Source organism: Halichoerus grypus, chromosome 9, assembly GCF_964656455.1.
Source record: "Halichoerus grypus chromosome 9, mHalGry1.hap1.1, whole genome shotgun sequence".
Classification (NCBI taxonomy): Eukaryota; Metazoa; Chordata; class Mammalia; order Carnivora; family Phocidae; genus Halichoerus; species Halichoerus grypus.
Window position 1 is genome coordinate 22906027 of NC_135720.1, and position 27291 is coordinate 22933317.

General features: G+C 38.3%; 1 protein-coding gene across 7 annotated transcripts in view; it reads right to left on the minus strand.

Moving 5' to 3' along the window:
• Positions 1-1373: 1373 nt before the first annotated feature.
• Positions 1374-27291, minus strand: part of ADGRG6 (adhesion G protein-coupled receptor G6) — a 136853-nt gene continuing 110935 nt past the window's right edge. For 4 of the 7 annotated variants that reach the window (XM_036106670.2, XM_078054652.1, XM_036106668.2 and 1 more), the window contains 5 exons: positions 26238-26334; positions 23668-23951; positions 10248-10349; positions 9448-9600; positions 1374-4338 (listed from right to left, as the gene is read on the minus strand). In XM_036106670.2, the coding sequence (XP_035962563.2) occupies positions 4160-4338; positions 9448-9600; positions 10248-10349; positions 23668-23951; positions 26238-26334 (815 nt within the window). In that variant the 3' untranslated portion in view covers positions 1374-4159. Of the gene's footprint in view, positions 4339-6854; positions 6901-9447; positions 9601-10247; positions 10350-11503; positions 12099-23667; positions 23952-26237; positions 26335-27291 lie in introns of those variants that run through there. The other 3 variants (XM_036106672.2, XM_036106671.2, XR_013441071.1) reach the window with 2 other exon arrangements.

A 27291-nucleotide genomic window follows, 5' to 3' on the forward strand; every position in this document is an offset into this window, starting at 1 on the left:
GCCTTCCTTCACGAGGGTGTAGGTTCTTTGAAGAGGGCCTCTAGACACTCCGATGCAGAAGAGAGGACACAGAGTCCAAAGGATTTAGGTTTGAACCCACTCTTACTTCCTCTGTAGCCACAGCACTAACCATCTTTAATCAACAATTTAATCAACAATTCCCCCAAATGGAAAATTAAAACAACACCCCCTCCTAGAATTCTGCCACAAATTAGGAGAGAGAGCAAAGAAGTATCTCATACCCAAGTGTGTTTATAGATTTGCTATTTTTTTTCCCTCTCAAGTCCAAACTACCCAGTTTGGGCTGAGACAGCCTATGGTAATAAAACATGTCATTTTTTCCCCCATTTTGTTTTGTTTTGACAGGCTATAGAATATAAATGCAAACACTTGAATATTTCACACTTATTTTTTCTCTGGGGAAGCAGGAAAAGAAAACCGATGCTTTAAGTATTTTTCCTTAAAATGAAGAGGGATGGTGGGAAGAAGAAAGGGAGGGAGGAAGAGAAGGAGAGGAGGGAGGGTGTGGGCAGAAGGGAGGGCAGGAGAGAGGTCTGAAATGCCTTATTAAAGAAAATTATAATGTTATTCAACTGAAAACACAGAAGTGCTTCCAAAACACTGTATGTGTCAAGTCCAATTCCTCTATATTTCACAATATTACAAACACAGGTCGGCCAGCGAATCAAATCAGTGTTTCCCATCCACTCGCCACAGCTACTCCCCAGGCTTTCTGAAGTAACCTGCTTGTATGACTGTAGATGAATCCGAAGCAACTGCCTGCCTGTTTTCTTAACATGGCTTGGCCGGGAGTTGTGAACATTGGCTCGGAAGACCTGATTTCACAGTGACCAGCCAACACGCCTCACAACTTAGCACTGAGTAGGGCTGGGAGCCAAATTGGCCTTGGCTCTCTGCAGAAAAGAGAGCCTAAATAACCACAGCAAAGGCATGTGGGGAGGTTCTGTTCGAATTATGCAAGGAAGCTGGCTAAATTTGGTCATTTTCTAAGCTTCCCACAATGAAAACAGCAACTATAAATGTGAGAAAACGTCTCAGGACATAACTCCATGTTATATTACTGACTTGGTTCCCTTTTTGAGATGCTGAAGACATCGTCAAAAAGGAGCCTACATTACTTATAATCTTCCGTAGAGCTTGGCTTCACATCATTCATCTTAAGAAAATCCAAAAACTTCAAAATGCGTTAATCCCCAGTGAGCTGGATCTTCGTAATATATTCATTCTTAGTGTTTGGGCAAAGTAGCGCCATGTCACTAGCTTAATTGGTGGCAGGTTATTTTCCAGTTGTCAAATGATCTTTTCCTACTTAGGAGTCAGAAATAAAAACACTCACTCATAAAGGAACTGAATAATTTGGAACACGAACAACATAAGTATTTATTTGAAAAACATTTTCCATTTAAGTAAAATGGCAAATCAGTTATAGTAGCTTCTTACTACTAATTCTCATTTGCACTCACAGTCACTTTTATTCATCATATTCAATGATATTACTATGGAAAACTATTTCACAAAGTATTTAGGAAAAAATATATACAGTCTCTCTAATAGAAAGTTAATTAAAATAACAAATCCAGGCAATATAAAGCTAAGATATGAAACAAGCTGGCATTTATAAACACAATAAATAAATATGTACAAAAGAGTCTGTGCCAACAATGGACAAAGAAAAGCTTCACAACGCAGGGAACGATGATAAGAATAGAAAGTATCTCAGGATGCTAGACTAACACAATGTAGTTAAAAAAAGAGGAAAAAGAAGAAGAAAAAAAAAAAAACCCAGGGAATCTGAATTGCTATTATTCTCAAGGTTAGGCTGAACTGAATTTTGGCTCCATAGCTAAATTCCTGCAATTCTTTTTTGAGGGAAACCAATGAAGGTGAGAAGCCCATGCTTGGAACTGGGGTAGAATTTGGCTCAGTCTTTTAAATCCATCTGCAAATGTTTTTATTCAGCTGTTTCTTCATTTCTCCTTACCTGATTACTGGAAATTTCAAAAGTGAAGTTGACATTGTTGTCAATGATAAAAAAAAAAAAAAAAAGAAAATATTTTCCCAGGTCTGAATGAATAGGAGTAGAAATGAAAGCCATTTTGGAAGCTATCTCTTAAATACTATTAACTAAATATGAGTAGAAATCTTTGGGTAGAAATCTCACAGTAGAAAGCTAATGAAATTCTTTCATGAATCTCTAAGGCTTGGGGGAAAGTATATGAAGATTCAGTAACGACTTAAGACTAATTTTCATCTACACGTAACCTGTGCCAGAATAAGCAGCCTGTTAATAATACGCCTACAGAAAAGGATTTGGCTCTACTGTAGAGAATCTTAGTGACCTTGAGGTTTACTATCCTTTCCTACTATATACACGCCTCCCCTGTGAAAGTCAAGCTGGGTAATGCTCATGTCTCCCAGGCCTGGTCCAGGCTAATGCAAAATGAAATGGTAATAAAAACCCACCACCATATTATCTTATCATCCATTTAAGTCTGGCAAATAGCTTTATGACTGGAGATCAGCAAAAGGTGAGAGACCCCTTGGATGCTGCATAGCCTGAGAGCTCTCCTAGGTCTCAGACTGAGAGCCCTCCTAGGTCTCAGACTGAGAGCCATCTCCTTTTTGCACAGAGAGAAAGGCCCCCAGGTGCTCAGTTCTGGCTTCTGTCTTTAAGCAGATTGGCGCTGCCTTATCTTCTCATCATGTAGGCTAATGTCTCCCAGAACCTGATACTTCCCAGATAACCCAGAGCAAATGTAAAGGCACAATATGTACTGAGATCAATTTCTAAGGACCTAGATACAACTCCATCATTTAAGAATAATTTAAATGTCATCTCCAACACATTCACTAGGAAGCAGTTCACTTAGGGTAGTTTGAAAATTAGGTAACCTGCTTAATATGCATGCCTTGTACACAGAAACCTAATTTATTTATCTATCTTGCCAGACCTCCTCTGGCTCTTGTAATAAGAGGACTCGTGTACAAATGGTTTTTAGACTAACAATTGCAGACCCACATGTTTATAAATTATTTTGACTATGACAAGTCACCCATATGTCTCAGTTTATATTCTTTGGAACAAAACACTTGAAAAGGAAGTAAGAGGCTTTCCAATTGTGCAGATGGAAATGTCTTAAAGTCCCTAGAGCAAGGACAGGACCATAGAGTCTCAATGATTGTATTTTCTAAAAGGGAGAGACTATTATACAGTATACATATAGTATGCCTGATGGAAATCCTCGTTCCTCCCATGAGTCTATGGGCTCAACAGATAGAAGAGGAGCAAAACCAGAGGTCTAAGGGATTCATTCTTCAATAAGTAGTGGGAAGTCCACATTAATGGAATCTCAACATTATATTGCACTCAAAGGTATGGGATTAAATTCTAATTAATGATGATGCTTAAACCTTGTGTCTTGAGTAGGATAAGTGAAATAGTAGAAATTTACAGGGCCTCATATTCACTGGGTCAAAATTTTGGAAATTCTTTCTCAAGCACATTCATGTTTTGAAGGTAAAACATTTGGTATAATTAAGAACAAATTCCTTTCTAATCGTTGGGTCAGACATTAAGCATTTTTTTTTATCTGTGGTTGAAAATTTATGGAAAGAGAAGAAATGTTACTGCATTCATAGAAACTGGCACTGAGAAGGAACTTGAGGGCATCCAAATAGTTGTGACTATTCATATGCTTTTCATTGTTGAGAAAGATGATGTAGCAAATGGCTATATCTAAAACGTAATAGTGGGGGGCGTGAATGAGCTCTAAGCTATGCTTGCCCCTCGCTCTGCCCCTCTCTTGTCCACTGACTTTAATGTCCTCCACTCTCCCTGAGTTCTGATTAGTCCAATCCAATTATATATTTAAAAAAGATCATATCCCCTGTGGCTACTGGGACATGTTGCTCTCAGTACTAAAGTTTTAGTGATGATCAAAACTCCCCCATGGAAGAAATACACTGAAAAGACAGATTTTTAAAATTTCACAAAAGCCTTCTTAACAAAGTACATTCCTCATACACGTACACACAGTTATCTAGGTCACAGCACATTCACGTGTGCTAGTCACGGTTCTCCCTGCTTGCAGAGCTTCAGGTCTCCGTAGACAGATTCTTCTGTTAGATACTAAACACATTAAAACTTTGTGCTGTGGCTGAAGGTGTCTGACATGATAATATTTTTATAGAAGTTGTCTGAATGAGCATTGTAATAACCCTTCACCTTGTCAATGACCTGGTGGACAGGGATGATTGATGTTTGTTCTCCATCAGCATGGGTCAGTTTTGTCGAGGATTTGTCCATGGAAGCATTGTCTGCAAGAAATGATACCAGAAATTAGACTGCGAGATGAGGTGACATGCCTAAGGGCCACCAAACTGGACACCATTCTGCACATTACAGAAGTACACAAAGGAAATGAAGGCCTGTTCTTTCTTAGGTTAGGTAATAGGCAGCACTAACATTTCATGCTTTTCATCTTCAAAGTGCATTCCTATGCATGAATGAATGTTAATTTGCCTTCTAGTAATGTATGTTGGAATTTGTTTCAAGAAATGTTCCTGTAAAGTGGCATTTTTCAAAGAGTCAGTGAATAGAATAATCAGAAAATTGCCACAAAAATATAATGTGGCAAGTAACTCAAAATAAGCAGGGACAGATTATATGGCAAATAAACTAAAAGTTGCCAAAACATCTATGAAAGAAATGTTTGATGTCTAAGATAGGATTTCAAAATAATACAGGGTGGGGGAAATGGGTAGGTGGCCATGAGTTGATAGGTACAAGGGGACTCATTACACTATCCTCTCTACTTTTTATATATGTTTACTGCTCTTCATAATAAAAATTTTTATAAAATATAATCTAAAAGATGTTGGAGAATAAAGTGAATGAAAATAAACATGAAAGGGTATTTTGAAGGCATTTTCCCATCGTTTTTAACTTATAAAATAATTGGAATACAGAAAAAGGCATCTTTTATTAATTATTTCTAAATTATAACAATCAAAATTATCTGAAGTATTTTAAGTCTGTGTTTTTATTATCTATGCTACGTTCTCAGAATGATGTTATTGTTGATGGTAATAATATCAAAGCAACTGATGGTAATAAAGGACTGTTAAATAGATTTCTGTTCTGAATTTCTCAATTTTATTTATTTATTTATTTATTTATTTATTTATTTTTAAGTTTTAATTTTAATTCCAGTTAGTTAACACACAGTGTAATATTAGTTTCAGGTGTAAAATTTAGTGATTCAATGCTCAATATCATATATTTAAGTATTATTTCCCTAGAGCCAAAACCTTTCTAAAATTATTTCAGAGAGTAGTCTGAAACTCACATAAGCCCTATTATTTACAAATATATACGGCTGTCTTCATGTACCCTATGAATATCTGGTAAGTATCAACTCTCTTCCCCTTCCCAACACATTTTGGAGAAAAATTCTACCCTAAAATTAACCACAGGGATCTCACACCAATGAAGGAACAAATGTGACCTTCTACAAAGTATTCAATTCCCTACATTGTATATTCTCTATTTACTGTGGAAGAGGCAAAAACTCTATCATGAAAAATTGCTTCTAGGAATCATGGCTTCAAATTTGGAATGTTCATTTCAGGCATTTTTATGTTTTGAGTAAGTTGCCCCCAGCATGTGACATGACATGAAAAATCCATCAGTAATTGGTAAAAGCCATCATTGCTGTATCTGTTGTCTTTGGAAATGACTCAAACTGTTCAACTACTGTCTTGTGTTGAAGGAGACACTAAATAAAATGAAGGCTAAAAAAGGAAATGGTGTGTCCACCCCATACTAAAGGAAGAAAGAGAGAATAGATGGCTCGTGGGAAGAATGGCAGACTGAAGCACGGCAGAAGGATTACATCTCAGGACTGGTGAGGAAACGCTTAGGGAGTCATTTTAGAAAGGCCCCCTCCCCATTTAGCTCTCAGCAAGCTGACTGATTCTGTGCTTCCTTCAGTTCACATATTCACTAGCCATTGGTTTTCTACTGGGGATTTTTCTATTAATTTAAACATCAGTAACAAATAATTTGTGCTTGATGTTTTTAGAAAAACCACACATCCTCAAAGAAGCTTCAAGGATACACTCATTCTGCTTCATTGACAACTTCCAATGGCATGTGCCTTTGAGAGATTTTTGACCAGCTCCTTTCCAAATATGTGATCCAATTTTCTGGGTCTTCATAGTCAATAAAGTAGAATTGTGAGCAAGGGCTGTATTTCAACATGTATGCTATTCCCAGTCCTCTGGTTAGACATTACATCATTAACAATAGAGATTTTGATTACAGCAGCAAGTTTGAAAACCAGGGGCTAGGGAAATGAACTATTATTTGACCTATGCTGAAATATCAAGCAGGTAAAAATCTTCAAAAAGCAGGCTTGGAAGTGACAATTTCTCTATTATGACTTCTATGAATGTACCATGACATAGCCAGTAATTCATAAGAGCAGTGGAAAAGTAAAGAATTTCACTCTTTTCTCTAACAAACTTCTCAAGTACTGCTTTTTTTCCCATTATTTTACCTGATATGTGACCCATTAACTCCAGAGCATGGTACATTTCCTAGAAGGAGCAGTTTGCAGACACCCCATGCAGGGAAGAACCAGCACAGCACACAACCATATGAAATTTCAGAAATTCCAGCTCAATGCAGGAATGTCATTGTGCTAGCTGAGAAGTATTGTAAAGAACAAGCAATTTTGCTGGTGCGGCAAGAGTCTTAGTTTAATCCATGCAAATATTCTTTTATTACCTTGCAAAAAATTCATGCATTCAAAAAAGTAATAAAAGTTTACCTGAATGATCCACTTTTGCTGAAGGAATGCTCTTAGAAGACATTATCTACACCATAAACATATGAATTTCTAGATCAATTCCAAGAAATAAACCAACTAGATATCCATGATGATATGCAGTGACTTTTTGCATACTCCAAGGGACCCAAGTACGCCAGCAGTCACACTGAGAACTGGCTAGGTAGCTAAAGGCCATTTGTACATCAGTTGATTGGAAACCATAAATTACTATGTCACAGAAGTAATGTCATATAGCTGACTTATGCTAGTTGACAAGAACTCATTTAACCCCAAGGGTTTTGTTATGGGAAACAGAAACACAATAATGCATTCCTTAAAAAAAAAAATACACAACACTCTGAAATAGCAAAGTGTTTCTTTGGCACTTCCATTTTCGTATTTCCTTTTATCTTTTGGTCAGTTTTCCCCATGATCCTTAATATGCCTAAATATTTCATTAAGACTTCCAAAATGCCCGCTGTTCCAAATAATCTACTTTGTTATCTTCTTTCCCCTTTCAATAGTGGCATTTTTCTGGCTAGCTATTCTCAGCTATGTTAAGAGGAAAACAATTTAGTTGGTCTAATCCCTATTCATTCACAACTGATATATAATGCACTGTTTGCATTTTAGAAGGGCAGGCAAAATGAGTATTGTTTTATAAATGGGATTGTTTTAATTTCTCTTTCAGCCACTTCATTATTAGTGTATAGAAATGCAACAGATTCTAGTATATTAATTTTGTATCCTACAACTTTACTGAATTCATTTATCACTTCTAGTAGTCTTATGGCAGAGTCTTTAGGGTTTTCTAAATACAGTATCATGTCATCTACAAATAGTGAACGTTTTACTTCTTCCTTACCAATGTGGATGCCTTTTCTTTTTCTTGTCTGATTGCTATGGCTAGGTCTTCCAAAACTATGTTGAATAAAAGTGGTGAGAGTAGACATCCTTGTCTTGTTCCTGATCTTAGAGAAAAAGCTCTCAATTTTCACCACTGAGTATGATGTTACCTGTGGGTTTTTCATATATGGCCTTTATTATGTTGAAGTATGTTCCCTCTAAAACCTACTTTGTTTTTATCATGAATGAATGTTGTATCTTGTCAAATGCTTTTTCTGCCTCTATGAAGATGATCATATAAGTAACCAGTTTTAAGGCTGATTAAATAAAGTGAAAAATTCATTCATTATAATAAAAGATATTTTGTGCCAGGGAACTAGGTAGAATAATCTATCTCAGACTATACACCTGTCAGAAATTTTCTTACACAGGTGTTTAAAGAAGGGATAACAGACCTCTTAATTTTAGGCAGAACTGTTTGTGTACAGGACTCAGAGGCTGCATCTTATATTGGAAGAGAGTCCACAGTTTTTATTTGATTCTTGTGAATGTCCTCTACTCCAAGAAATTTTTACAACTGCTATCCTAAGCTGCTCTAAATTTTCAGATCTTTAATTTTGTAATTAACAAACTCTCTAAACACTCAAACATTTTTCCATAGTGCTACCTTGACTCTCAGGCAGTGGTCATTCCAGTGGCAAGTTACAGACTGTGGTGTAAGCAGGGACATGTAAAACAATTCAAATGTACATAATGGTCATTTGAAGTTTAAATGTTTGCAATACGAACATTTACAGATATACATTTCCTATTTGCAAAAAGCCAAATATGAATCTCTTCAGTGTCATTCACCTCTGCTTATGTTTAATAACTAAACAAATTCAAAATTAAGTTATTTCCATTATCCTTTTAGAAGCATCTTTAATTAGGAAAGTGCTGGTGCTAAGTGTTGACAGCTGTTTGCTTGAAGTATAATTAGTATTTCAAAATAGCAATTCTGCTTTTTTCCTTTAAAGTTATTAAAAGATTGCAACTTTCCACACCACTAACTGGCTATCAAGTACTGCAAAAGAATCTTTATTTCCACATTGTCTTTAGGATTGTTCATGCACATGCTCAGCGTCAGAACCTGTGGTCATTGCAAATATCATGACAATCCAGAAGATGAACAAAGACATGTTTCACACCATCCTGTACCACCTTCCAAATATGATGCTCTCTATTCTATCATATTTAATCAGTGATTTAAAGAGCAATTGGCAATAACACTTCCAATGGTTAGGAATTAAGTCTTTAATGTAATACATCCTGGATGGTGTTTCTACTTGTTCCCATGTCAACTTGTCAATTAACTTTCATAATAAGTTATAAAACCTAAATTATGCAGTATTATGAATAATTGCAACTCGGTTTCTATATTTTTTAAATAAAAACATAACTTTAAATACCATATTTTTGAAAAGAAAACAAAGGTTTGAATCAAAAGAAGTTACAATAATATTCAGAGCTAATAATATTATGGCTATGTAGATTCAATTTTGGTTATAAAACTTAAAAAAAGAAAGACAAAACATTCACAAAAGTGTTGGAAAAGGTCGGTCTTCAAATAGATTTTGATTTTCATAAATCTAACATAAGCACCCTAAAGGGCACTGTTATCTATCAATCTTCATGATATGCCAATTGTAATAAAAAGATGATGAGAAATGGGCCAGAGAACATCTTTACCACCGTCACAATGACTCACCAGTGTGGCTATTCCTTTTGAAGTAAGTGGTAGAGCTGGATTTAGATTTGGATGTAAGGTATGTTGAGTTGGACCCAATGGAGCTTGAGGACAAAGATTTTCCTAGATTATCAGAACTTTTCTTGATGATATTGGTAGCTGTCTTGCTCCAGTCTGAAAGAAATAACATCTCTCCATGAATGTGTTTTAGGGGGCATATGGTCTACCGTGAAGAATCATCACCACATTATTTAAGTAATTTATCCAAAGCATTCAATTCTGTATATGCTAGCAATGGCTCAGAGAAGAGCCTGGCATATGAACAATAATAAACTGAAGAAGTAAATTTCAAACTTTGACCTGTTGTGCATATTGTTTAAAATCCTACTTCAATTTTGTAAGGGTGAGAGGTAATCACAGCCAAAAAAAAGTAATACTATTCAAGTATTTTTTTTATATATATATAATGAGAAAAATGTCTTTGCCTAATAATGTGATTGAGGGCCTCAAAAACGTGGAAAGAAGCACATGGTATGGTGGAACCTCTGGATACCTGAGTTGTTAAATTAGACACAAAATCTTGGACAACTCACTTCACCTGGCTGGAATTCATGCTTCTCGGTGGAATAGAAGGGTCAGGCCCAGAGTCCTCAGATCGCTTGCAGGACTAATATTCGAAGACTCCAACTAAGTGTCTTCATGTGCACCACCTTTACAATTTGCTACCATTGGGACTGGTTGCTCTGACGATGGAAGACCAGATGAGGAAGGTTTCTGACCACTCTTAGGTATAAAAACCAATTACCAACATGCCACTTTACCTGAGTTGTCTGCTAACCGAAATCTACCACAGCAGAGATGCCGCCTCCACTGTTTCTGAACATTCTCCTTCATAGCACAGTGGAAAATAAATATAAATAAGCCTGGAACAAAAGAAAATATAAACATTTAAGCCAATAGACACATTTTTAAAGATAAATCTTGTGGAACACATGGATTCATTTTAAGTTGGTTTTTTTTTTTTTTTAATGACTGAGTCACTAAGGAACTAGAATAATTACACATATCCGATTCTTTCTTTGCCTGTTCTGTTCAGCAATTATTATGACTTGGCCCAAAGGTTAAGCTTTTGAAATGGGCAATTTTCAATTTAAGAGGCATTTAATACTTCCCCTATGTTTGTTTTAAAATTCTGTGAAAGCATCACAAAAATCATAGAAAAAAAGAGAAAACTGAAAATATCTATAAGCTCTATTGCAATTTATGTATTCTAAGCTATTTTATGTGTGCATATTATTGTAAATTTGGGCCATAGAAAAATAGTATTTTTGCAGGTCAAAAAAGGCCAAAAATCAGCAAATTCGTGTGGCTCTACTTGGACTGCTTTAGTTTCTCAACATTTTTTTAGATTTTATTTATTTAATTTAGAGAGAGAGAGATTTTATTTATTTATTTATTTATTTGAGCGAGAGAGCGAGTACCCAAGTGAGTGAGAGAGAGCACAACCATGAGGGGCAGAGGGAGAAGGGGAGAGAATTTCAAGCAGACTCTGTGCTGAGTGCAGAGCCCAACAAGGGGCTTGATCTCTTGACTCTGAGATCATGACCTGAGCCGAAACCAAGGGGTTGACGCTTAACCAACGATACCACCCAGGCGCTCCCTGGCTTTCTATATTTTCTGTGGTTACACTCCAGTAGGTGCTCATTTCCTCCAGCCATGTGCTATGAGTGCCATATGCTAATTTTTACATTTGTCCCCATTCGCTTCTCTTCCAGCCACCACCACCACCACTTACAGGACATCTTCATTGGCTGTATCTCTACTTAGCAGCATCTCAAACCCCTCATGTTCCAGATAGACATCCTCTTCATCACTACCCTCAAACCAACATCTCAAGCTCATTCCTGCCCAATACCATGTCAAAGGCTCTTCTTCCAAATCTTTCCATAACTGCTTCCTATCTGTCACTCAGGTGTTAGGTCAACTGTTAACTCCTTAAAGAGGCCATAACCAACTGTTTATTTCATTTTACTTTTATGTTTTGGCTCTAGTCACACCCTTGCACACTAATCAGTACCTGATATCCTTGTATTCTTCATTTATTCATTTATTTGTTCGCTTGGTTGTCTTTTGCTAGTAGATTATAATAAGCTCCAAGAGCACAGGGATGTTTGTCACTCAATGCTCTACTGGCTGGCCATTCCCAGAAGGATACCAGAAACTAAGCAGGAACTCCATGAATGTTGAATGATGAACTGCTCATCTATTTACATGAGTTAACTGAATACTTATATGTACATTCTAATGTGTTAAATGTATTTGGGGATAGGGGATGACTAAGAGTAGAACACAAATTAGGGAGCCACAGAAGATAATGAAAATATATTTAAGGCAAAATTTCTAAAAAATTATGCAACCTAGTTTCCAAATTACTACCTTAGTGACATACCACAGTAGCCAGAATACCTACATAAGGGAGGGTCTTTTAGAGGACATAGGGCTTGAACTGAACCTGAAGAAAGCTTTGGGTAAGGAGGCAAGGGAAGTTTCCAAAAAGGGTAATATATCCAGTGACTACTAAGCACTATTAAGCAGGAGGAACGGTTGTTTTAGGAGCTGGATATTCAAATGTAATCAAGGTAGATGATCACTGCTTTCATGAGACGATGGGTCTAGCATGGAAAGATATAAAAGTAAAAAATATTATAGTACATTTAAGGGACATTAAGACTTTTAAGACTTATCTGTTCTTTTCAAATATGGAGTATTCATCAAGAAAAGTGTAAATTATATTGTAGCATATACAACTGGAAAAGTGGGGAAAAGTATTGAGAGTATTCTCTTTTGATGTGTGTAGTTAAACTTGGAAAATATGTCTATGTAACGTTATGCTTGTATGTTTTTATGTTTCAACATCTTAATGCAGAATGGCCCAGAATTCTATTCCAGAATAAATTACATTATGAACTCTTAGAAAAGGAACGTGCTGGATTGCTACAGGATGGGCCCTGACCTCAGTGAAGGACCATGGCTGATTCTCCGCCCCTGGGATTGACCTCTTTGATCATCAGTGAGTGCCTGACACTCAGGGGCGCTCTATAAATTCCTATTGCTATCACTGGTCACTGATTTCAATAGGTAGCTAGCCTATTAAAAAATTCCTGGGAAATACAAACACATTATCTCTAAGAGGTATAAATAAAACATGCAATGACCTAAGTGAAATAATACTGGTCATCGGTAATATTACCAATTTATTCTTTTTATTATTACATCATCTATATATTTATATAAGTAAAACTATTCTTTTATTATATTATTTATTACTAATATTTTATTTTTAATAATTAGTGAAGGAAATATATCCTAGTGACCTAGTAATTTGTCTGAAATGATATCAGATTTCAATCGTTCAGAAAACAAACGAACACACACATATACAGCTCGTGACGGTGCCTGTGCTGTGGGCAGGAGGCTGGCAGCTCGGTTGGGCAGGGGGAGCCAGAGAGAGGAAACCTGCTTGCAGACCTGCCTGGCTCAGGCATGACAAGTCTCAGAGTAGGGGGGATGATTTTCTTCCACACTCCAAACCCTCAGAGTCAGCACCTGCAGGCTGACCCACCTTCCCAGGGAGTAGGGAGTAGACATCACTGGGTTCGGACCTCACCCTCACACTGACTGACTAAATCCAATTGCTTGTCAAAACCTTCCCACACCTACAACCCCAATTCCCTATGCCGTTTGCTGATACAGACAATCCCTTTAATAGGTAAACATGCCTTTCAGTAGCACTGGTAGTGTGAGTAACCAGGATATATAAATAATTTGAATTGGTTAACAGAGTCTTTGAAGTTTCTACAAGGTGGTGGCAGTTTCTGAGGAAAGGGAGCAGGGGACATGAAAACCTAAGGACAGGTCAACACAAGTCACAGATGAAGGGGGCTGCTGTTTGAGGGAACAGAGCCCCTGCCTTGGGTTTACTCTGTTTTTGTGAACTGGGGCAGAATTTGCAGGGTTTGTTCTTGGAGGTATTTTTGTCAGATAGCTGAAAACCCAGGTAACCATGTGTTCTTAAGCCACTGTTTCACAAAAATCACATATTAGGGCTGGGAGAGATTACAGACTTCGATTAGAAACTTTCCTCCCCTGATGTTGAAAAAGAAAAATAAATCTGGGGGCATCACATTGCCCGATTTCAAGCTATATTACAAATCAGTGATCACCAAGACAGCATGGTACTGGCACAAAAACAGACATACAGACCAATGGAACAGAATAGAGAATCCAGATATGGACCCTCAACTCTATGGTCAAATAATCTTTGACAAAGCAGGAAAAAACATGCAATGGAAAAAAGACAGTCTCTTCAATAAATGGTGCTGGGAAAATTGGACAGCCACATGCAGAAGAATGAAACTCGACCATTCTCTAACACCACTCACAAAGATAAACTCAAAGTGGATGAAAGACCTCAATGTGAGACAGGAATCCATCAATATCCTAGAGGAGAACATAGGCAGTAACCTCTTTGACATTGGCCACAGCAACTTCTTTCAAGATACATCTCCAAAAGCTAGTGAAACAAAAGCAAAAATGAACTTTTGGGACTTCATCAAGATAAAAAGCTTCTGCACAGCAAAGGAAACAGTCAACAAAACAAAGAGGCAACCCACAGAATGGGAGAAGATATTTGCAAATGACACTACAGATAAAGGGCTGGTATCCAAAATCTATAAAGAACTTCTCAAACTCAACACCCAAAAAACAAATAATCAAGTCAAAAAGTGGGCAGAAGAGATGAACAGACACTTCTCTGAAGAAGACATACAAATGGCTAACAGACACATGAAAAAATGTTCATCATCATTAGCTATCAGGGAACTCCAAATCAAAACCACACTGAGATATCACCTTACACCAGTTAGAATGGCCAAAACGGACAGGGAAAGAAACAACAAATGTTGGAGAGGTTGTGGAGAAAGGGGAACCCTCTTATACTGTTGGTGGGAATGCAAGTTGGTACAGCCACTTTGGAAAACAGTGTGGAGGTTCCTCAAAAATTTAAAAATAGAGCTACCCTATGACCTAGCAGTTGCACTACTGGGTATTTACCCCAAAGACACAGATGTAGTGAAAAGAAGGGCCATATGCACCCCAATGTTCTTAGCAGCAATGTCCGCAATAGCCAAACTGTGGAAAGAGCCGAGATGCCCTTCAACAGATGAATGGATAAAGAAGATGTGGTCCATATATACAATGGAATATTACTCAGCCAATCCGAAAGGATGAATACCCAACTTTTACATCAACATGGATAGGACTGGAGGAGATTATGCTAAGTGAAATAAGTCAAGCAGAGAAAGTCCATTATCATATGGTTTCACTTATTTGTGGAACATAAGAAATAACATGGAGGACATTAGGAGAAGGAAGGGAAAAATGGGGGGGAGGAATTGGAGGGAGAGATGAACCATGAGAGACTATGGACTCTGAGAAACAAACAGGGTTCTAGAGGGAAGGGGGGAGGGGGGATTGGTTAGCCCGGTGATGGGTATTAAGGAGGGCACATACTGCATGGAGCACTGGGTGTTATACGAAAACAATGGATCGTGGATCACCACATCAAAAGCTAATGATGTATTGTATGGTGACTAACATAATATAATAAAATTAAAAACTACAAAAAAAAAAGAAAGGAAATGTGTTTCCTACAATCTAAAACTAATGATGTAATGTATGGTGATTAACATAACAATAAAAAATTAAAAAAAAAAGAAAGAAACTTTCCTCCCCAGATGTCACTCGGTATAGGGCCTCGCACTGAGCAAATGATTTCCTTTTAGTTGAGGGCAGAAGGTGACAGTCGCCAGATGTTGCTTCCTTTGTGTTCACTCAGCAATTTTTATGCATGTCCTATCTACTCGAGGAAAAAAAAAAAAAACTTTAGGGGTTATGTCTGGTGTTTTGAGGACACTGGGAGGGAACTAGTTCTTGGATTCACTTTGTCACCCTTGCTGGGATGCTAAGATGGGCATTACTTTGAGGGTCTGATGCTGACCACAGTCATGAGGAGAAGGTTAAAGATAAGATAAAACTGACCTAATAAAACAACTTTTTAGATTGTGCAGTGCTGTTCTAAATTATAATTGCACAGCATTAGATGATATTGCCTATATTTAAGCATCTGCATGTGCCAGTAAATCTACAGGCATCCAGTAAGTTCAAGAGACGCTGGAATGTAAATTAGATTCAAAATCTGAACATCTCTTCTAAACTGCTGTGATGGCAGTCATTGAAATTGCCCCCCCCCCCCCACTATGAACTGCAATGCTATGAGACAAAATCAAATGACAGGCACGAGAAATTAGAATTCTTAGGAGTTAATATATTTTTAAATGCCAAGGTATTTTAAAAAGCCTGATTCTTTAGCCATGAGATACATTTCCATTTTAAATCAGAATAGGATTCTCATGTTATTTTACTATTCATAGTAACTAGTCCTTTCCGTGTGAATTAAATTAGTCTGGCAATAGATACTGTACCAAAATTCTTACAGGACAAAACATCCCTTTTACAGTCCAGCTGTGGGAAATGTGGTAGGTATGCACATCTGGAAGAATGCACATACTCAGTATGCTGAGAAATTCTAAATACTTCAGGGAGGAGGAGGAGAAAATGCAGCAGGAGAGCCAAGGGAACTTGGAGGCCAAAGTGAGAAAACAGAGGGCTACTCCCTCCTCAGTTTTGAAGATTTCTTTTTTTTTCTCATCTATTTATAGGTCTTGGTGCCAGAAGCAGAACTAAAATCATAAAACTTTAGAGTTCTACACTGACATCCAAGGGAATCTGTTTGATTTCTCATCCCCATCTCTGCTCTCTTTCTAGCAAATGTTTTCCCTTTGAGAATCTTCCTATCAACCACATGGCACCTCAAAGAGTACTTCCATACCACCTGGAAAAATATGCTCTTCTAGCTTTCTGGAAAGGGCTTTCCGCTGTGACCAGGGACCAGGATAATTGGCCTTTACTCTTTCATACTGACTTATAGCTTTATTTAACTGACCAGGGAGTAGAGAACATTGCTCATAAAAGTTAGAAGCTGAAATGGGTGAAAAGATTGAATCAGAATTGAAATCTTTACTTCATCCTGACAGGCTAGTGCTAGTTCCATGAAACCTTTATCATCTCACAAAACACAGCTCATGAATTGTGAATTTTAGCCTGAAAGACCACCACTCTAATGAATCCAAGCCAAAATTCCTGAGCAATAGTTTCTTTGACTTGATAACAGCACTGATTCTTTATTTTACCTGCATGAACCCAGATTCCATGCTGGAACAAGCATAAAACAGATAGATTCCTAACCCATCCTCTACCTGTCCATCCCCCCTCACCCTTGCTTTCCTTTTACCACACCATCTTTCACTAACCAGAGAGACCTGCTCCCTTAAAAAACAAAAATTTAGACCAATATGCAAACTCAAGGTGTTTTACTTCTCCATAAATTTTGCAATGTTCTTATTTAAAATAAGTGACATTTTCAATTTTGATGGCAGATGGTGTTGCAAGTATGTGGGATGGTGGGCCTGCCCAGGGGCACTGCCAGGGAAGAAAAGGTAATGAACTCCACCTCCTCAAATCCTCCCTGGGAAGCACATACAGGCCAAGCTTGGGTCAGCAAATACAGTGAAGGGAAACCTACAAGAGTGACCTAAACTTGGAGTGAGCAATATTCTGAAAATTCATCATCAAGAAGTGGATTTGGTTTTTGATACCTAGTCCTTTCACTGACCTGGGAATGCCTTCAAGCAGCATGTTTGGCAGGGGAGGGGGGAAAGCTTCCCTCTAAGTATTGGTGCTATGTTTGCTATAGATTTTATGAGCTGTCTTTAACCTTGTCTTTATAAAAGCTATTTATGTATTTAGAAAAAAAATTCTGAGCCTCAATATTTTGGCTAGGGATTTGGCTCCCACGTGGGACTCATTCTCTTTGGTTGATTCTGGCAAAGATTTGGGGCTTTCTGGGGCAGATGTAAAATGAGCAGCCAAAGGGATGTTCTCAGATCTCTAGCATGATTATCAAAAGTAAAAAAAAAAAAATGCCAAGGAACAGTTTCCCTTGGATATAAAAATGAAAGCGGGACAGTAAAATTCAGGATAGCACATACTGTCATTCTTTCTGGGCTCTAAAAGGTCATTTTCGAGAAGCCTGGCTGGAGGGGAAAAAAAACAACAACAAAACAACAACAAAAACCCGAAATCAAAACCCAAACCTCGGGGCGCCTGGGTGGCTCAGTTGGTTAAGCAACTGCCTTCGGCTCAGGTCATGATCCTGGAGTCCCGGGATCGAGTCCCGCATCGGACTCCCTGCTCAGTGGGGAGTCTGCTTCTCCTTCTGATCCTCCCCCTCTCATGCTCTCTGTCTCCCATTCTCTCTCTCAGATAAATAAATAAAAAAATCTTTAAAAAAAAAAACAAAAAAAAAAAACCAAACCTTGGGTCCTCAACTCTCAATGAGTGCTTTACTGACAAAAGGCCACTGACACTTCCAGCAAGATTCTCATCAACAAATTCCGACATATGGCCTCCCTTAACTTTTTCTTATTCTGGTTAATAAAAGATCCAGAAACAGAGTTAGGGGCAAGATTGTAGATTAGCTATAGATAAGTTCAGGGATACAGGGTAGAGTCAGAGTGCGTAGTAATGATGAGTGAATGGTATCTTAATCAGGTCCACGGGCATAAGCAGTTCCGGAGCTTTGATGGGAAAATCAATCACGAATTAATCAAATCACGTATGTGGGCAAAAAAGGATGCATACTCTAGATAACTGACTTTTTCTTTTTTTTTTTTTAAGTAGGCTCCACACACAGGGTGGAACCCAATGCGGGGCTTGAACTCACAACCCCGAGGTCAAGACCTGGGCTGAGATAAAAGTTGGCCGCTTAACTGACTGAGCCACGCAGGTGCCCCAAGAGAACTGATTTCTGACAAAAATGGTCTAGATTACCTCTCAGCTTCCTAGCAAGCCTGAGTCCAGGTCTCTGAATGGCTCATATATTCTGCTGTCACAGACATAGCCAGCTGGGTTTATGGTTCTCTTTGGAACCTCTTGAATCCTCCTTTCATACTACCAAGATGCCCTTTAGAAAATTATTTCTCTGTGGCACAAAATGCCCTGCCAAAAGATGAGTAATTTATTTCCTTGCAATGTGTGACATCTCAGCAACATGACATCGTTTCAGATGTTAGGGTTTAAAGGTGGTTCATGTCTTTACCTTGGCACCAACGCCCTATGCTGCCTATGTGATTACAACAGAGCTTAGCTGTCAGGAGGCTCCTAACACTTAACTTGACTTAACTTTCTTACTTTACCAATAAGATTAAAATAATAATAAATATATTTCCTTAATTTATTTCTGAATAAGGGTAAGGATACATTAGCATTTATTCATTAAGCATATAATTACTAACAGTCTTTTCAATGGATACAGATACTTCCTAGAAACTTTGAAACAAAAATTGAAGGGCAGTAATTTATTTTTCTTATGCTTTATTCCCTAATAATGTATTTTTCTATTTTCATATATGCTATATTGTAAATATTACACTGTCAGATTCAGACTGATCTTGGGGGAGTCATTAAATCTTCTGAGCCTGTTTATTCATCTATAAAATGCAGAAAGTACCCTCTTTCTTGGGTACCTACTTTCTGCACTTGCTTTAAGAATTACATCTAATCATGGATGTTGTGTGTAAGCTTTTTATAAGCCACAATGCACTATACAAATATAAATTATTTCTGTTGCTCTGGGTATATCTTAATGTTATCAAATTAATGGCAAACATTATCTCTGAGTAGAGTGATAATAACCTTCTGTGTTCACCATGGCAGCTTCTATTTTCAGAACCATATGCTACATCTTATTATGTTGTCATAAATATGTACAGAAGATGGGCTGATTGTGCCTGAGACGATTAGTCAATATTGTTTCACATGCCTGGAGAAGGAAAATTGAAGACCAACTTCTTGCTATGGGACTAGACTTCAGATCTTGATAAACTTGTCAGGAGTGTTAAACTTCCCTATATGTTGAAAAAGCCTAATCTAATTGATAGTGTCAAATGCTTTTGTACAGTTAATGAAAAAAATATACAGCCTGAATACTGTTTATGACTTTCATAATGAGCAACTTTGTGCACGTACTGCATCTCAGAGCAATAATCTATTCGACAAGCACATCAGTATTGCCAAAGGCTGGAGGAGCCCTAGAGGACTCTGGCCACGATCTTCTGAACAATCAGGGAATTGCCTTTTACTTCTTTAAAATGAGTTACACTGTATTTCCTGAAGTGTAGGCTAATGTTCCCAGGCATGTGAATTATGATACACTTTTGTCAAACATCTGTTCTCTTTTAGATAGCAATGTGTATACCATGCCATTTTCTCAAGTTGTATTCTTTAGAAAAAATTAAAATTTCTAATACAGCGATCTGCCAGTTTCATCCTGGGAAAGCAACAAAGATAACAAAAGCAGGTAGATATGTAATACCACCATGGCAAGAGAAGATATATTTATCTTTTCATCTTACAAGAAAAAAAAATCAGTGGACTGATTAAAATATAACTTGCTGAAGTGAAGAAGGTAAAATAATAATAATAATAATAATAAAAAGCAATATACTGTGGAAAATTAGAAAACAATAAACTTAGGTTCAGGCTTGATTCAATTCATGATTTCATTTGCTTATTCAAGTAGGGAGAATTTATTACAAGCCACACAGATTACAATAATTTTCTGATATTCAATTAGCACTATTTTTGGCAATTAAGTTGTATGGTTATAAATGTCCATAAAAATTAAAAATACATATATGAGTAACAAAGATATATATTAAAACTGAACATTAAGATAAAAATATTTAAAAAGCATGTACAAACTTTTAATATGTAGGCTATGCAAATTTATGTAAGTATCCATATAATTATATATGTATATGTGTGTTTGAACACACTCATCACATCCATTCTTACTTCTAAGAATCCTGAAAGATAAAATGGATTTTTCACATGTTTGAACCAAAGTTTTGAAGACAGACACAAAAACAAAAATGAAAAGAAAGCTGTTGGTAGAAGCCACTCGGGTGATATAGATGTCCTGGCCTCCCTGCAGACCCAGCGTGAACACTTGACCTTCTCGGAGGTGCCACCTCCATAATACTAAAGGGTGACTTGTGGGATTCAAAATGAAGACGCTGCTCAGCTCCAAGCTAAATCTGAGATTGGAATTTGTTTGGCAGACTTAGTTTTTAGAATATTGCATCACATTCTAGATCTTCGGCCATTGCTAAGTCTAATAATCACAGGCTTCAATTAGCTATGGCATATGGCACCAAGCAAGAAGACCGCTCACCCTAACCACTCCAGAAAAATAAGAGTTCGCTTTAATGAAACTCAACACCAGTGATGAGTGTTTTATGGCAGCGTAGTTCCAAACTTTCTCTTGACTCTTTTCATATATCTCCAGCCCCCCCAGCCCCACCACAGTCTAAAATACTGCACTGCCTTATCTCACCTGGACCACAGAAATAGCCTCCTCCCTGTGCTCCCTACAGGGGCAGCTCTAATCGCTTCTCCACATTACGTCCAGCTTCGTCTTTATAAAATGCACATCTGATCATGTCATTCCACAGCCCTAGAAGATTTCAAAGACTTCCCACGGCTCTTAGCAAGATCAAAACACAGGGCCTTCTGGTCCAGCCCCAGCCTCCCTTTTGTGCAGGCCCACCACTCTGTCACTCTATGGCTCTTTCTTGGTTCTCCGGTTACATGAGCTTTCTTTTAATTCCTGGGGCATACACTATAATCACCAACGATAGCAGGGTTTTTTTGTGCACAGAGTGTCCTCCACTTGAAATCGTCTCTTCTCTGTTCCTACCCCCACCTTCACCTAGTTCATCCCTACTGATCCTTCAGCTTCCAGCTTAGGCACCGTGACTTCTGTCATGTGCTCTCCACACCACCAGCTACGTTTCATAGGGTGACTATCTGATTAATGTCAGTCTCTCCTGCTAGAACATAAACTCCACGAGACAAAGGGATTGTGCCAAGTTTTCTTCTTCTTTTTTTTTTTTTTTTTGCTGGAATAAAAAAAAGTATCAGAAAGAATAAAAAAGACAATGTAGTTGGCCTAAATCCTACCTGAGTTTATTTTGCCTAGGTACTACCTGCAGTTCACTGAATTGTTTCTTTAGACGGTCTAGATTCTACATGCATCTTTTTAAAAAGCATATACTTTCAACAACAGCCAACACCCTCTTGGAAGGTTCAGAAAATGACTCAAATAAGAACCATTAAGTGACTTTCTATAGCATCCTGACAAGTTTCTGTACAAGCTCAGCCAGTAAGCAATTGTTGGTGGACTCATCTGCTCGGTATCACTGTGTTTTAATTTAAATTTCCTTTTCAGGAAGTGTTTTTAATGTCACTGGATATGCGGAAATCTGTTCTGAATTTATATAATTTAACATCAGTCTTAAAAGTTAGCAATTTTTGAAGAACTGTGACTTGATGATGGTTTAGAACATTTTTCCCTCCTGACAGGAGGCCGATGCTGGGAAAAATAAAACATCCCAATTCTCATTAATGGAAACAGAGCTGAACAGACAACCGTAGCTGTTGAAGCTTACTGAAAGTGCCAGGAAATTCTAAAAGCAAAAACAAGGTTGGGCTGGCAGATTAATGTGCCTGAAATATAAAACCATGGAATTTCTAATGTTAATGGACATTTTGGGCAATATTTATCTAGGCACTTTTATGTTGTATATTATAGAAGAGAATAAATAGACGAACGCTCACTTTACAAAGCTAGATATGAAGGTGCATTCATATGCCACCTATCCGGTTTCCAACTTTTGGAGGCGCCCTTGAGGCTTATTATTCTATTTACTAAAGATAATGAGCCCACATATTTCCTCTGTTATGGAAGAGTGAACCTGAATAAAATTTGCTGAACTAATTAATGCCTATTTATGCCAGAAGAGTCTCAGGTTGGATTTAGGCCATCTCGAAAACCCCTCCCTTTCTTCATCCAGCAATCCATTTATTCATTTAACAATCATTGAGCATTTACTGCATGACATTTTTTTTTTTTTTTTTGCAGGAGCTCATGAGCTGGTGGGAAAACTAGGAGGTGAGGCAAAGCAGATATGTGCAATATAAAACAGGAAACACTCCCCTGCAGATAAATACCAACTTGTCTTCAAACGCATCTGTAGGGAAGCCGTTGTCCAGGCATCTCCTTTGGTGAGTAATGCAAACCTGCATCCCACCACCCCATCCACCCTAGCTCAGATTCAGTCAGCTTTAGTCAGCTCTCCTTTCCCCACACGCTTACCATTGCATGGCCAGGAGCTTCAGGTAAGCCTGCAGGATTACCCTACTCAAAACAATTCCAAGCTTTGTCCCCTCATTCCATTGTTGTGTGGGCCTCACGGTGCTTCTGAACATTGGGGAACTTTATCAACAACCCAAGGTATATCCAATATCTTAAAGAATGTCGTTTCCAGCTTTTGAAAAGCATAATTTATATTTATTTAAGTTTAAATGTTAAATTGATCATAGAGTATACTCAGGTATGTATTATGGAATCAGAAGCACGACAGAAAGCTCCTCAAAAGAAGCCTTCGATTTTTGTACAAAGCAGACCATTGGCAAACGTTGGTTAAATTGTTGAACTAATTGCTGTATATCTCATGAGAAAACGAGCCTTTCTGAACTAGAGTATTGGTATTTATTTTGAAATCCAAGGGGCCAAGGACTCTAAGAGAATTGTTCTGTCCCTGCATAGATTCTAAAAATTCTTCTGGCCAATGTTACATCCACGTAGGATACTAAGGAAAACTGTGACGAAGGTAAAAGTTGTCCATGCCTCCCTTTAAACTCCCCATTGGGTACCGCCCTGCCCCATATTTAGTCATAAAACAATGTAGATTTATTGAGCACCTACTACTTGCCAGGCCCTGTTCTAAGTGTTTGGGATACCCATCACTGAAAACAAACTGACACCCTACCTCATCTCTCTATTCAAGATCCTTTTAATGAGTACCCTGTACCTGGAACTATGTCTATTACTTGGAACAATGACGTAGACATTTAGCATGGCACCTGCCCCTAGGTGAAGCTGTTCACACCCATGATACAATTGGAAAGCAGAAATTACAAAGGTACCACTTATCTTACCTTGTAATGAATTGAAGATGGAGAAGAGGTACATAAAAGGGACGTTTAAGGGTCCCCAGGCAAAGAAAGCAAAACCCCACGTCATGCCCAGCAGAAATGTCAGGCTGACCACACTGCGCAAGTTCCTTAAAACCTCTTCACGCAGGGTCCGGTTGCTTCTCTTGCCATTCCTCCCACAGATTTGCACCATTACCACGATGAACATGGCAACATTCAGGAAAAACATGACTCCAAAATACCCAGCGCAGGTCACATAAAATACGACTGGATCCTGAATCCAACAGCTTAAAGAAGAAGAAACCAGAAAGAAAAAGAGATTTATTACCATGTCCTGTTTACCGAAGACTTCTCCTGGCTTAGTTTGGGTTTCTGCAGATTTCACAGCTGGACCTTTCTCAAAGCCTTTAGACAGTCACTTCATTTTCCTGGGCCTCAGTTTCTTTTTTGATGTTTACACAGTTTTTTTTTGGTTTGTTTTGGATAGCCATCATCTTAATATCAAGTTATTTAAGTCAACAGTTAAAAAGAAAACAAGGTGGCTTCTTGAATTCTGACTTGGCGTGAAGACACTCGTGGTTGGCTCACCCAAAACCATGTCTAGCCCCCTTCTCTCTTATGTGACTGCACTCCAGAGAATGGGAAATTTAAGTACTCATTTTCTCAATCTCTTTTACATTTAAGGGGCAGCCACGTGGACACTGTTCCACGAAATGATATGGAAGCAAAATCTGCTAGGGGATTTTTGGGAGAGGCCCTTATTTGTTCTTTCTGCTTCCACCATGAAAGTAAGCCCTGGAGCTGCAGTAACCACCTTTTATCTTTGAAAGAAAGGCCAAGATCACTGCAGAGTTGCTGGTCCTGATATTTTCAGCCATAAAACCAATGGCAGTAGCTGCCTACTTCCATGTCTCTTGTTATGTGAGAAGAGTCAATTCCTACTTAAGACACACGTAATCATGAATTCCATTACTGCTGCAAAATAACTCCTAGTAATATAATTGGCCTAGTTGAGGCAAGACTTTATTATAGAACTATGATATTCCTATAGTGACACTCCTCATGAATAGTTAAAAAGCTTACACCAATTGCAACATCTTTATGAGGTGAGGAAGGACATACTTCCTATTCAGAATTACACACACACACACACACATCAGAAAATAGATTAAAGTAATTTAAAAATTGTACCATGTGTAAAGTGTTCTATGAATAAAGTCAACACAAACCACAATTTGCAGATGCCCCAGGGCCTAATTAATACTATGCGAGTTCTTAGGTACCTCAAAAATTGGATAAATTATTTAAAGCTATTAAATTCATCTAAAAAGTCTTGTGAAAATGGTTATCATTCTAGGTTATGTATTCCACACTAGAACATGACAGCCACAAAGGCAAAAGCTGTCTTGAACATCTTTGAATCCCAGAACCTAACATGATTCCTGGCAGATCACAAATGCTCAGCAAATGAGACTGCTGATGGCGCAGCAATTTACCAACTGTATTATAAAGTCCTGTGAGAGCTGACTAACATACTTGTAAAATTCCCTTATTTGGGACTGATGCACTGACTTCTACTTTTAATGTATCTTATTATTTTTTTTTTTTATATTTTTTTTTTTTAAGATTTTTTATTTATTTATTTGAGAGAGAGAGAGAGTGAGAGACAGAGAGCATGAGAGGGAGGAGGGTCAGAAGGAGAAGCAGGCTCCCCGCTGAGCAGGGAGCCCGATGCGGGACTCGATCCCGGGACTCCAGGATCATGACCTGAGCCGAAGGCAGTCGCTTAACCAACTGAGCCACCCAGGCGCCCTAATGTATCTTATTATAACAATCCCCAAAATGACGCTGCTTGTCTCTGGAGCTAATATTCCTTTACATTTGGAAGTCCCTTAGAATCCCGAATTTCCTGACCTAGCTCCTTTATTTTCTACTAGTTCTTGTGGGGTTTTTTGAGTGCTGTTTTGGAACTATAAGAGAAGGGAAGTCCATGAGGGAATGGAACCCAGGTCGGACACTGACTAGATATGAAAATGTTCTCCATCCATGAAACGTGCACAGATATGTGATCTCACGGGTCTCATCTCAGGAGTAAGCTCTGTATGCATTCAATAATTCATTCAATCAACAAATATTTATTATCTATTATGGGCTAGATAAAATATGAGAGAACTGCCAAAGGTGAACAATATCCAGATCTTGGCCTCTATGATCCCACAGCCAAATACAAATACTGATTTAATTTTCTTGAAGATGTGTGTGGGCTTAAGGAGGGGGAGTATTATGGAATCCCTTCAAGCAGGACGGGTCTTCTGAGCCGACCCTATCCCAGACCTCCTCTGCAGTCCGCCAGATGACAGAGTGCAGGTTAACGTGGGGAAGCAGCTCAAGCAGTCCGGGTGCCCAGCCGAATTCAGCGGTGGAGCAGCAAAGACCTCAGTGAAGGCATGCAAGCGCATTTTCAGCCTTCCAAACTAGGAGGCTCACTACTGGCCTGGAAACTGTGCACCACACTCTAGGAAGCAAAGGATATACACTCATCACAAATAAATTTCCAACAAGTTATTACTTACAATTCATCACCTTGTTCTTTTCCATAACTTTCTTTTCCGTAGACCTCATTTTGGTTTCTGCTTGCCAGAACAATGGACACGACTAAGGCTGGCAGACCTGTTACAGAAAGACCATGACATAAGCACCTGGAGCATCTGGAACTGCTTTATAAGACTGATAAGGGCAAGGGGAAAAAAAAGAGAGAGAGAGAGAGAGAGAGAAAGAAAACCCTCCACATCACAGAATTTGTTTTAGAACTGGCAATTTGCTTAAAAGCAACAATACAATCCCCTCTTTGGTGTGGAACATCCAACTCTAACTGGCAACACTTAAAACCCACTCTTAAATGACAGATATTTAAATATTGTGTTTGCTTACTGTTACTCATTAGAGACCCAGAACCCGGTTTATTCCGAATCCAGAAGCAAATGTGCTTCGTTAATGACAACTGCCATTCTGCCAGGGTTCGGGCAGTGAGAGAACTGCAGTTTATTTGGCCCCTTTCTATGGAAAGAAAAGTCTTCAGAAACAGTGGGGGAGAAACCATGGGGCCGTAAAGTTTTTACAGTCTCTCTTTTCTCTCCAGAGAATCAATAAAATATTTTCCTGTATATTTCACTGGGGAAGACCACAGCACCCTAATTCCCTGGAGGATGATTTTGGTGCCAAACACCTTGGAAATGTCCCATACGTCTATATTGTCATCTGCAAAAAAAAAAAAAAAAAAAAAAAGCAAGCTCTAAATGCTTGCTTCAATATGAAGCCAGATAAAGAAAGGAGCCCATTTAGGAGATTCCAAACAGGCTAAGGCTACCCTCCATGTTTGGCTGAGGAATCATGTTAAGAAGTTCAAGGCAAGAATTTTGTCAGTATTCTGGTTGCACACACAAAAAGAACCTTCTCTCGCTGGATCCAAGACATGCGCATGTCTGCAGGGGGTGAGGACAGCGAGGAGCCTGAGTGGCCCTTTCTATTTTGAAACATAATGGAAATGCACCATGGTCTGTCAACTGCTTCTTCAGACTTGGGTGGGCTGGCTCTGGTCACAGGAAATAAGTTTGCGGTGACTCAGGA